Here is a 13,177-nt window from a genome sequence, read left to right on the forward strand (position 1 = left end):
CCATTACGTTTCACCCATTTATCCCTTTATTGAGCCCAGTAACTTGGATTAGATTGAAGTATTTTGAACCCTGTAATAAAAAATTAATTAGGCTTACCCATTCTAGCAGTGAACCTATGATTAATGCTTCAGAGAAGGGCAAAAATCCAGGAGCAGCAACCTTGTCTGTCTGACCTGGGTGTCTGTTTCCCCATGTAAGGCCAGTGGCTGGGACAATTCCCAGGTACAAGTGAATTCTTTGTGCTCTGCTCAACCCTGTTGAGTGCATGCAGTGGCCAGCCCTGATACTTCAGAGACAAGTAGGGAAAAAAGGAGAATATATCTCACCATGTATACTGAAGAGCACTTTACCTTCTGGTCCCTACAAACTCTTGGTTGGAATAGTGTTGTTTATTGGCCAGTAGCATGTAATTTAGAGGTGGGAACAGTGTTGAAATACGTTGTGTGACTGGAAAGGAGATCATAATGGAATTTATCATTCAAATCTGCTTCTACTTCAGCTACCATTGAACCATTGCCACCGTAGTTGTACATTTAGTTCTAGACAGTCTTTAAACATGTACTTAAGTCTCATTAAAGCCATGGGATTGTAAGCATATGCCCAAAATTATATGTATGGTGAAGTGATGACATGAATTCAGACCATAATGTCTCCTTCTGCTTTAGGCTTTGGTGATACAAGGTAGTGAACAGCTCACTGCATTACTACTAACAGTATTTGCAGTAAGAATAAAAAGTTTGATGGACCTTGCTAGAAATTAGCCTCTTTGGTGTAAGAGGAAGTGCTTTCTGCTGATTACTTTAAGAAATTATAGCAAATGGAATAGCATTTTTTCTTCCTTCCTTCTGTATGCTTTTATTTTCAATCTTGGCTCTGTGTCCTTGTCTGCTATTCTATGTAAATCTCTTCTCTGGGCAGGTATCTGAACTTAAAGGTTATTTTCTGACAAATAAGCATTTTCCATTTTCTTGCCAATGCTTCTGATCCATGAAAGCAGCTGAACAAAAGGGGATAGAAAAACCTATAAGAAGGCAAGGTTGTGATTTGGGGCTTTTTTAAAGCTCTTAGCACACTAGCTGTCTCTTTTCAAATACTGTTCTTGGTTTGAAACTTTAATTCTGGGCATACATTTGGTACCCAGATGGTGCAGACTCACACAGAAGCCCATCATGCTGTCAGGGCAGGCAGATACATATGTAAATATTTTGCCTTTTTCCCCTATAATATTTGGCTTTGTCTAATCTAATTGCTGTCAAAGGCAGAATGTGAAGAATGCTTAAGAGGAGCAAACAATGAGGACCTCAAATGTTTGTATTGCACTAACTTTGGAAGATGCAAGTAGACTGCGATGTAACTAATAATTTTGTTTCATGGGTTTTCTTACTCATGCTGTGAATTCATGGTGTATGATCTAAGTTCATGCCAAGTAATATTTTACAACCTGAGGTGGAAACCTGTATTTCTACTGGCATGAAAGCATATTTGAGTCCTTGGAGCTGTCGATATAAGGCCTAATGGCTCTGCCTTTTCAATTCAGGCTGACAGTAAGTGTTCTCTACCTGCCTCTTGGTGTATAGCACACTTTCTTATTTATATAATTCATTGCTTCATTTAATTTATTCTATTGAGTGCCTGTCTTAATGTATTTTTAATACATAAAAGCACTTCCAGCATAGCTGCTTCTCTGACCAGTGGTAGCTAGTATCAAACAGTGTGGCCAGCCACATTAAGGATGCCTATTTAGTTATTAAAGGCTTGATTGAAAACTCCATAGTATTAGTGGAAAAAATACTTTCATGAGTTTTGAATCTCACTGCTTAGTGAGAAGGTCTAATAAAGCCAGTGTTAGTTGAGGATACTGGCAAAATGGATGTAGGAAACCTTACTGTTTTTTCTGAACAGTGGTGGCAAGAATGGTTGCACTATCACAGGTTTCTGATCAGATGTGAAATTTGTCTAGGATATAATTAATGGAAAACATGAGGCTGTGCCAGACCCATTCCTCTAAGGACACTAACTATGCAGAGGCATGTCAGGAGATCAGGGCCTGGAGGCGTGATTACTGTAGAGGAAAAAGTGGCTGTAAAAGGAGAATGTAATAATGTGACTAGAAGACAAACAGAAGCAGCACATAGTGCTTTTTTCCATGGAATGGGGATGAAATCCTGACTATGGGGAAAAAATTGCCCATTTCAGCCATTCATGTTGCCATCTGAGGCTCATTATTCAGGGGTGCCAAAAAATTCTGTTTCTGAGCCTGCTATGAAAGTGTCTGGGTACCTTCAAGAGACATACCATAGTCTGCCATGTATCCTTCTGCTTGTCTTGCTTCTTGACTGTGGGGTGGAAGGAGGTTAGGAAAATTGTTGCTGTTTTTTATTACTGAAGGAAAGATCAAAGATGTTTGCTTTGTCTATCTCCTGGAGTATTGGTGCTAAGACACATTACTGCACGATAAGCTAAGACATGAATTTACAGTTTCTACACAGTAAATGCTGGTATACCTGATGCTAGCTCATGATTCAGAGAAAAGAAATGAAAGAAGGGGTGATTTGCCTCATACATATCTGATGCTGAAAGCAGACACTCTGGCAGCTACTGCAGGGCATTTGGTGTGTCGTAAGTTTGAATGTGAGCTTACCTTACAGGTAGCTTGTGCCTGTCATAGGCCAAAGATAGCGTTGGTTGTCACAGTGGACTGATGGTAGGGATTGCTTTGCTCCTAGCCTTTGCTTTGGGTCATCAAGCCCATCTGGTCTACAGCTGGGAGGACATGTTGCATTCATTTAACAGCACTTTCTTTTCTGCATTTTGCCCTTCCCAGGAGCAATTGAGCGGTGCACCTACATCAAGTACCACTACTCCTCAGCGACCATTCCCAAGAACCTCACCTACAACATCACCAAGACAATCCGCCAGGATGAGTGGCATGCCTTGCGTAAGTGTTGCTGGCTTTCTTCTCTGTTCTTCTCACGTGCGGACTAAGGGAGGTACTAACTGATGAATGAGAACAGAAGCTTTGACTGACAACCCCCTCAGAGCCCTCTTCTCACATACAGTTTGTCTTTGTAGCAGACTGATCGATTTGTTCTTAGGACCTACATCTCTGTTTCTGCTGCAGACTAGAAATTCTGCTGAGGCATGAAAAAGTGGCAGTAGGGAAGAGGCATTCATATGCAGAGATTAATATTGAGTTAAATACAAAAATGAATAACAAAATCAATGCCCTATTTTTTAATTTAGTAGAATGCTCTGTACGTGAGCCTATTCTCATGCAGTTCATGCTGCTGAGTTTCCAGCTTCCAGCAGAATTCATTGCTGGCTTTTATTGTAGAATATGTCCTGCTGCGTGCAGCTCCTGGGTGAGTGTGGCATCTCCTTTGAAGATCTAGAAAGAGAAATTCTGCACCCTTTAAGGCACAGGGAAGGACCCTAGCCCTTAGTGATAACTGTAGCTAGTGGTCACCAACTTGTAACATTTGCTGAAGCAACAAGATCTGACAGGGATGAAATTGCCTTGAGATGTATTGGCTGGCCTTAAAGCTTTTCTCCCTCTCATCTTGAAGGTGGAAAAGGGCTTTCACTGATAAAATGGAAGAGGTAGGATTTCACAAGGAAGGATGCCACTGCAACTTGCTCTTGTTACTACATAGTCATGGGGACTGATGAATATCCCAAGCTCCTCTGTCTCAGTGGAAGCAGTTAACAGCTCCTTGAAGATGGCAGCAGGGTTTGAGGGATGCTGATTCTGATTGGAAACCTTGAAAGGTGGTAGTGAGCAGCTACTGTCCAGACTGTGTCAGCTTGAGAAATGTGTAACACCTCTAGTGTTCCCAGGGCTTTCAGTCCCTGTTTCAATCCTGCCTTATGTGGCTGTTGCTTTGGGAGGATCCTTTTAAGCTCTGGGGAGGAGAAGGAGTAATGATGTAGTTGATTTCCTGCATTGGTGAGGTCAGGCCTGGTTTGAGACTCCTTGACGCTTGTAGGTCCACCTGGTCAAATCTGGTAAAGCATTAAGAAAGTTTTAGAAGGTCTTGTTAAACTCCTAATTTTTTGGAAAAGTGTCTGTGTATGGATAAATACATGCTCTTACTGTGACATGACAAAGAAAAGGAATATTGAACTCATGCCTCTCAGAAGGTTGTAAGAGGCTGGTCTTGCAAAATACTGTGCTGTGCTCACTTATTCCTGTTATCAGAAGATCAGGTGGTTCAGTTCCCTTCAGGTTTTCTGCTACCACCTGTCATCTCTGCTGGTGTCAGTTTTATGTTAACACTACTCATCTGTGGACAAAATGAAACACGTGCCCCACCCAAGACATCTTCTGTTAGGGTTCACAGGGCAGTAGACAGGGTCTTTGGTTTGATTTTTGGCTGTGTGTGCTTTTGCTACTTCTGTGAGCAACAATGACTTTTCTGCATCCATCCACTAGGAATCTTACTAATTAATGTGGGAGTTATTGTGTTAAAGAAGTTCATCTTTATTTCAGCGATATTTCAGCTCAGGTAAATGGCTATTCTGAAGCTGTATTAAATATACTAATTAAATTACTAATATGACTGGCCATGTTAGTTCTTTGGTGTGTGCATCCTTTGGTAGGATCAGCAAGTTCATGAGCCTGGTGTGTTGGCAGCTGACAGGTGCCTTCAGTAGGGCATTTGTCAGTCTCCAAAGTGGCAGTCTAGACACACTGTGCTCATGCATTTACGTATCTGATTTGGTCTGAGACACTTTCAGGGTGAGGCTGTTTGTTCCCTCCCTGGGGCGGGTACACCGAGTGTGTGTGTGCAGGCATATCTCTGACCCAGATTTTCTTGCTAGTTCATGAGTCAGCTAAGTGTAGGCAGATGTAGGTAGAATTGAAGTTTGACTCTCCCTATCTAAAGACAGGAAAGGAAATAAATACTTTGCTGAAGTTTTCGCTTCTCCAGAGCAGTTAGGTGCAATGGTGAGTGTTTGATATGTGGATTAGCCACTGGAGGATGTGTAGGTCACTGCATTTAAGAACAACCTGAACCTATATGATTCTTTCCTGCGTAGGAACAGCAACCTTGCTGTTTTTCCGTAAAATATCTCTTTAAGAAAAGACAAGGGCAATAGCAGTCAATTCAAATCATATTTTGACTGAGGGGGATGTTCTCCCTTTAGAAAACATCTCAATGGAGTTGACATAAAGTGGGGGAAGACTCTAAGTCCCTTCAGAAAGTCCCTGTAATTTTAGTCCCTGTCTTAGCAGCTGACCTGGTTCTGTACCTCTGGACTAGCTTCATCCAGGGCACAGCTACTTCAGCTCACCACTGCTCATCCTGAGGCAAAATAGCATTTTCAGTTCAACCTGGCCATTATTTTCCTCTGAAAGATTCTCTATTGAGAATTTCCCTTTCATTGAGTGTTGTGACGAACAGTGAAGGAGCAGGGCCCAGGCCTGTTGTTCCTTATGGTCTTGCCATGGGTAATTTTTCAGATCTGTAGCATAAGATGGAAGAAAGGAAAAAACAAACAAAAAACAAAACGCAAACCGCCCCACCTATTTCCTGATGAAACACTGAGGCAAAATGGCATCCTGGAGAATTTCAGAGGAACTAAAAAGGTGAAACCAGAGTGTCTGATCACGCTACTAAAGAAAATGTCTTTTCCAGGCTGAAGCCACTGCTGTCCTTTGACATACTTGTATTTCAGTAGTAGTTATTTTCCTTCCCTGGCGCATGGGCAGCAAACTGTGGGCATGGGAAAAAATCTGTTGCTTTGCCTATGTACTAGGTGGGGGAGCAGAAGAGAGAAGGCATGAGCTGTGCCAGTCAGACTGCTTTTTTCAGACTGGCAGGCAGGACTCATGCTCCAGCAGTTTCTCTTGAATTGCAGGAGTGGGTGAGGGGCAATTAATTTGAGGCTGAGGACCCCATGACACCAGTCAGTGCAGAAAGCAGATACTCTTCTAGCTGTGCTGTCAGCTATGCTAGAAGAACCCAGGGGAGCAGCTGGACCTGGAGGAATGGTTGGGGTGACTTCATAATTTTTGATTTTTAGCTTTTTTCATTCTGTTTGACGTTTTCAAGATGGAACCTTTGCTCCAAATTGATTGCCTATGGCAGCATGAACTGGTGAAATAGGTATTCACTTCCCTGCAATCGCTTCCTCTCAACTGTCTGTTTAAAGAGGGGTGGAGGGAAGGATGATCGTAGTATTGCCAGCTCTCACCTGTCAGGAGATAAATGTTCATCTAATTAGACAAAATGATGTCTGTATGAGCTGGGAAGGGAGAAGGGAAGGAAGCTGCATCCAGCAACTTTGAGCATGAGTAACTGTCTCTTTATGAAGATACCAGTGTAATGGTACGATTGAGTCACTGTTAGGCATTTACCTTGTCACATTTTGGCCCCAGTCTTGTGCACAGAAACTTGGTCTGTAGTTCTGGCTTCTGAAAAACTCCAGCAGCGTCACTGATGCTTTTAGAAATGGAGGTATACATTATTAGAAATTCCCCCAAAATCTGAACAGTTCTGTATTTATTTGCATATTCAGTTCCATGTGTTTTATGCTGTTCTCGTAGGTTCACTTTCAGTTTGCTACAGATATGTGTTCACAAAACATGGTGAAAACGATCATGGCAGGGGTTTGAGCTGTCGAATATGGTACAGGCATTGGGAGGGGTGAGAGGCATTTTCAGGTGGTGGAATAAGCACTTAAACTGGATGCTTGTACTTTAAGGAAGTTGACCATTAAAAAGAAGGCTATGTTGATGTTAACTTTCTTTTTCTCTTGTCCCAAAAACTTCAGGAAACCATTATCTGGTATGTTATGGCAAAGAAGGTGAAAGGCTGTGTTTGCTTTGAATATGGTAGTACTGCCAAGGCAATGAGGGGAAGTGATATATTCAGTTTGGCATCTTCCAGGAACCAACAGTGCTGTTCTCTAAAGCTACTGTAAGGGGTAGGGCACTCAAAGCCCAGGGACTATTTAGTCTACTGGCTTACTCCTTGGAGCAAAACAGAAACCTGTTGGGTTGATGCTGTTTCATACCAACAGAAGGACTGTAGGAAGGTCATTCCTTTTTTTTTCCTGCAAATAGGCTATAGACAACCCAGGCTTTAAATTGATTTCTGCTGCAGTCTTTAAGAAACAACTGTTTTGTGAAAAAGGGTAACCACAGCATAGAAGATAGATGCAGAAAGGAATTTCTAAGTATGCTTAAGCCAGCTATCTACATTTCATTGTCTTGCTGGGAGAGTTAGGATTAGAAACCTATTTTGAGGAAGCCAAATAGTGCAGAAAAGGCAGGAAGATGCAGATAAGAGGAGAGGGATTGTCTTCATACTTTCTTAGAGGCAATCTAGGATGATGATGTTCTATTTTTGCCCCTAGCTTCTTTTGTTTAGACCTTATGCTTCCTTGCTCGTTTTTACCTTTGAACATGTATTTGCCGTGGGACTTCTTTGTGTATCCATTCCTTGAACGATTTCAACAACTGTGTAGATGCTACAGGATTGTGGGTTAGCCTGCTGTGGGCTCAGACCTGCCTGGAGCCTCACAGGGCTGATGCTTATGGGTCACTCTGCAGTCTTCCTCACTGTGGTCTTGGCAAGAGAAGGGTAAAACGGGGCTTTTCCAGGGACACCTTCTCTCCAAGGCAGGTAAGGAAAGTATTGTGGCTTTAAAGTGCTGCAAACGAGCAAGTTGATGTGTGTTCTTGAAGAGTGAGATTTCTTTTTCTCTCAGAGAACAAGTCAAGCCACTGCCTCTTCCCTTTCTCCTTGCCTTTGTAGCTGAAATGGGACAAATGGGTAGCTGCATGGCACTCAGAGCCTTTGTATGGCAGAGCTCCCAGTGGCTTGTGCTATATTGCATGAAAGTCTCCACATCAGAAGAAAGATGAAAAATTCTTTCTTCTCTCCAAAAGCTTTTATTTTGCTGACTCACAGATCCTATCATGTGAGGTAGATGATAGCTGTGTCTTAAGTCTGTTATTTTTCCTTCCTCCCTATATATCACAAAACTGGATTTGTACTTTGGATTAAATGTGGCCACAAAAGAGGGGATTTTTGTTTGTCTGCTCTTCTCCAGCTTTCCATTGTCACCTAGGCCTGTCTTCCACTGCAGCCGTGTTTTGTGTCCAGGAACACGGAGAGTGCTGCATCTGGGCAGAAAGTGGCTGGAATTGCTATGGAAATTGATCTCTTCCTGTACAGCTTAGAAATTGTGTCACCACACTGCTTTAGAAAGAACCAGTTCACACACAGGTAGCTGATGCTTCCTGAGAAATGTTTAGAATTTCCTGCTTTTTTAGAAATGTTCCTTGTCTGGCACTGTGTGATCTGCTACACCCGATTTCTGCTGTGGAACCACAGGGTATGGGCTCTCAGTTTAGAGCATTGGCATGGGGAGCTGCATTGTCAGAAGAGGAACCATAATTCCTTGTGTTAATTGGAATGATAATGTTAGTCTGCACTGTTTGAAAACTGCCAATAATCCTGTGTTTGTGGTGGTCTGAAAGCCTTTTGCATAAAAAATGAGTTGAAAAGTCAAAAGTAATAGCCTGGCACATTCTGAGAGGAGCAAGTATTGAAGGAAATGAAGGATTTCTACAGGATGTAGAGTGGTAATATTGTAATTCATACAGCATCTACGCTGAAAGCTGAATGGATTTTATCAGCCTTAATGGTCCAAACTTTGCGGGAGATTAAGGCTTCCTCATTTAGGCCTACAAAGCACTCAAATACCTCCTTATAACCAGTAAAACTACTGGGTGGGACTGGAAAAATCTACTTTTGCGGAGGTCAGTTATGGTACTGATGGCAGCGGCAATAATTAGCACTCTGGAAAAGACTGTAATGTCTATACTTTTAATCTCTACAGGCTTCCCAAGCCTTCTCACTCTATGGAACAAGATGTTGAGATTTAAACAGAAGCTCAGTTGATAGCTTGGCAATGCATTAGTAACACCAGTAGGCTCATGGGCTTGACCCTGTCTGCTTTTATAAGCAACAATAAATATTTCATTGTTGTATCTGTATTAAGTACTGACCCGAGAGAATTTTTGCTTTTGTTTTTTTTTTTGCTGGTTACCACTGAAAGCAGTGTTTGAAATAGGCAGCATCCCACTTGCTCCTTTCTTCCACTCTCTCTCCCATACTCCCTTGGGTCTCCTTCCATTCCTATCTTCCTCTAAAGGAAATGCTGTTTCATTTTTAATTGGCTACCTTGACCCCCAGATGGAGGTACACCCTGAAGTATGACACTCTCCTGCTGGTCAGTGACATTTGGCTGACAATATGATGTAATTCCTTAGTGCATTGGTTATTAAAGCAGACAGGGCAGCCATCCTGGAGGTTAGTCAGGCAGCAGGTGCTCACATGCCTGGAGGTCTAGTGTTGTTGGATCTCCATCATATTCATCATTCCCATAGCTAATGACCAGGTGGTAGTGACAGACCTTCTCATTTCCCTCTCTCTCTTTGCTGTAGGGTTTTCTTCATATCCTGCTATTTCAAGCTAAGATGTACACATTTTCTTGGCATCAAAATCTAAGACCTACTTTGAAATCTGTATGGGATTTTATTGCCTTCTGCTAGGCTTCATGTTAAGATCTGCTCATATGGCTGTGACCTTAATACCTACACTAATGAAGAGCTTTCCCAACTGCATGCTACTTTTTATTTCCCATACTACCTTTGCTTCTTAAAGACGGAAGAGCAGGGCAGGAGTAAAGGAGGAGGCCAGTGAACCTCCCAGTCCTGAGCTGACAGGCGTGTCTGAGTAGGAAACATGGCCAAGATTTGGGAAGGGAAGAAATGAGGTCAAGGAAAGGGGTTGAAACTTTGTGCTGGTGATTTGGGAGAGGTGAGACAGGGGATTACTGAACATTGAGTCTGGGATAAGGGCTGGAGTGGTGGACTAGAACAATTTGGAAGGGAAGGTGCAAAAATGGCCAAGCGCTCTGTTGTTTGTGTGTGTTGGAGGAGGGCAGGGAATGAACAGGGAAGGATCCCCTCCAAAGCCCTGTTCGAAGTGTACAGGTCAGGAATCTTACTGTACATCTACCGCTAACACACCTGTGAAACACTGGCAGAGGGGAGGTATAATCCTGCTCTCTCAGCAAGCAGATTTTTCCACCAGTTCACGTAACAGGGGGCTCAGAGGTGAATCAGAAGAGTCTTAATCTGTTGACGAATGACTTGCCACTCTTCTGAATTAGTAAGAAACCCCACATTAGAATTCCTGCTTTTGCAGTTGTTTGTTTTAAAGTTAAGAACTTAAAAATGCTCATCTGATTTTATTTTAAGGTTGCAAACACAAGCATGTAAAGTTAGGAGATGACATAGTTCAGGCTGAATACTTGGCCTTAATTTATCTCCTCTGAGCACACTCATTATCAAGTCTTTAATTACTGTAATCACATACTGTGTTTTCCACAGGACCCCTGCCATGTTCCATACATTTGGGATATTCTGTTTCCATTCAATGATATTGTCAATGTTTGGTTTCTTTTTCAGTGCTTAAAGTATGGTTGCTGGCCTTTTTATTGCAGAATACACAACTCCTGATCCAAAGACAGAGTTAACCACTTCATGAGCTTTGTCACATTTCTAATTATTGTACTGAAGTATGGCATGTAACGATAAATATATTAATATATATTAACTTTTTGAGGTAGGCTATAATTGCCATTTTAGGCCTGGCAATCTAAGTTAATTGTTTTGGGGTTTTTTGGGGGTGTCCAGTTGGAGATGATGAAGAACTTGGGTTTTACAGTACTTAGCATTAAATAGCCTTTTGTATGTTCAGAGCACAACTCCCATGGACTTTCAGAGTAACTGTAAGTGCTCCACACCCTGTAAATCGGACTTCAAATGGTCACCCAACTCACAGTGAGTCAGAGTAAATGAGGAAAACATGGCCAGGGACCATCTCTAAGGAGATTTCTTAGACTAATTGACTTATCACCAAAGACTTTCGGGATAAGCATAGAGAAAAGTGCTTGTGTGATAAGGGAGGAGGAGCTGCATGTCAGCTGACTGATCTCAGATCCTACTGCTCTTAGCTAAAGGGTTGCATGTGTTCTCATCTTTCACATCGACCCTTTCAAAGGGTCACATTCTTGTATTTCCTACCTTTGGCATGCTTGACTCGGCAGCCTTCATAATGTTTTGATATTTTTTTGTTTGCTTTTTTGTTATATTTGTAAGTGCAGGCACTTGGATTCACGTTGGCTTAGGCAATGTTTTACGTTGTCTCCCACTGTTATATTGGAAAAAAGACATGTTTTTATCTTCATCATTGAAAAGAGTCTTAGGGTTTTTATGGAGGTGTTCTGAGTGCAGGAAAATTGAGAGCAAACCCCCTCCAGCCTTTCTGGTGATTTTTTTGCAAAGGAGTTTTAAAGACGTTTTGCCTGTTGCCTTGTAGTGATGTTGACAGGTAAAGCATACCATTGCTAATAATTTCCAGTCATTCGGCCAGTCAAAATATAGCTTTATTAATACGCATACAGAGTTCTCTGTTTCCCTTCTCTCCCTCTTGAGAGACAGAGAGGGGGAGAGATAGGCGTTTTTCTATGTCTCTTGGCTAATCAAGAATGATGCCTTGTGCATTCTTAGGGTGAGAACACAGGAAAGAACAAACAGGATGATCTAATGGGTCTCTTCCATATGACTTCTATAATTTTTGATTTATATACCAATTTAATGCCTGGTTTATGATGATTTATATAGCAGTTTATTTATACCCCAGTCTGATGCCCCACCCCACACTGTTAGTGAGATGAAAGCCAGCCAGTTAAATATTTCAAGGTGATTACATGCCACATGCCATACACGGGGTTAGTAATGAGAAGTAAGTACTTTCTTGCTTCAGTGCAAGAAGAAAGACTTAAGTGGAACATTTTTGAAAATGAGATTATTGCGATTTGTTCACAAAGCCATGCACCATCCACAAGGGAACATCACAGCAGCCAGCATGAGATAGATGCCAACAAACTTTGAATCAAACTGGCTTTGACCCTGACAGAAGCTGCAGGCTGAAACATGTAGGTGATTTTTATATGTTGATAGCTACTAGGCAGTGGTTGCCATTTTAATTACTGTTTTGCAATGATGCTCTTTGTACATTGAATTACAGAATAAACCTGATCCTCATGTACAACCAGGACATCCTCCTACTTGCTACTTCGAAAAGGTCTAAAATGTGTGAATATTAATGTGTGAAAACTATAATGCAGTTTTACATCTTCAGATTCTTATATTGTTAATTGGGCCATGATGGTTTCAGACGTGTTGTCAGAGCTGAATGTAGTTCTGGCCCAGGAAGACTGGATGAAGCTGAAGGATTTGTCTTAGAGCCCATCCCAAGACTCCTTAATTGGCTGGGTGAATCACAGTTTAGCTGTTCAATTATTCCCTGCCCACCTTCAGGAACTTATTGCACAGTTGGTGAGGGAATAGGAAATCAGGAATATAAATCAACTGCAGGTATCTCCTGTGGGACTTCAGAGTTCAGTCTCACAAATCTCATCTGGCTGCTCTGGATGTAGGTTATATTTAATGGAGCTTGAGCCTGCATGTCCCTCTGCATCACTGGAATTATGACAGCTAATTTGAGTCTATCTGCTGCTGGTGTGTGCAGTTGATCAATATCTCTTTCATAAATACAAACTGTCTCTCATCTCTGCCTCCATCAGCTTTGCCTTTTCTGGCTTGCCCTTTGCATCCCTGTTTCTTTTAGCTATTTTCCCCCAAAACTTGATTCTCACCCAGATATTCTGAGAGAATGAAATCAATGGAAGAATATCACTTACTGACCTAAGAAGGGCTTTTTTGCCATACGCAACTAAGGCTGTAAATAATTCAGTTGGGTCTCTGTCTTTTCTTTCCTCCCATAAGATTAGGTTTATTAAAATTTTATGGGAGGGGACATGGAGGTGGCTGAATTACTGGTTTTATCTGGTACAATCTTTAGCAACGCATTAGCTTGGTACTAGCTGTACTTCGCTCATCATCATAGGCACATAGTAAATCAGTCTTCCTTGTAGAATCCATTCTGCAGCATGTTATAATCACATATTTGAACATGATGTAATGCCATTCCTTATAACTCACTCTCATGCTTGATTATGTTGCCATGGGAAGAAAAGTGTTAAACCGCCAAGGCAAGGATTAATCTTTTTTTTCAGTACTGGGAGGAA

The 13,177-nt window shown here is 41.8% G+C and overlaps 1 protein-coding gene across 1 annotated transcript in view; it reads left to right on the top strand.

Moving 5' to 3' along the window:
* The window catches only part of TMEM178B (transmembrane protein 178B), a 215,077-nt gene that overhangs the window by 58,530 nt on the left and 143,370 nt on the right, over positions 1-13,177 (top strand). The window contains exon 2 of the mRNA XM_059817199.1: positions 2,826-2,939. Coding sequence (XP_059673182.1) covers positions 2,826-2,939 — 114 coding nt within the window. The remainder of the gene's footprint in view (positions 1-2,825; positions 2,940-13,177) is intronic.

Source organism: Gavia stellata, chromosome 4 (assembly GCF_030936135.1).
Source record: "Gavia stellata isolate bGavSte3 chromosome 4, bGavSte3.hap2, whole genome shotgun sequence".
Taxonomy (NCBI): domain Eukaryota; kingdom Metazoa; phylum Chordata; class Aves; order Gaviiformes; family Gaviidae; genus Gavia; species Gavia stellata.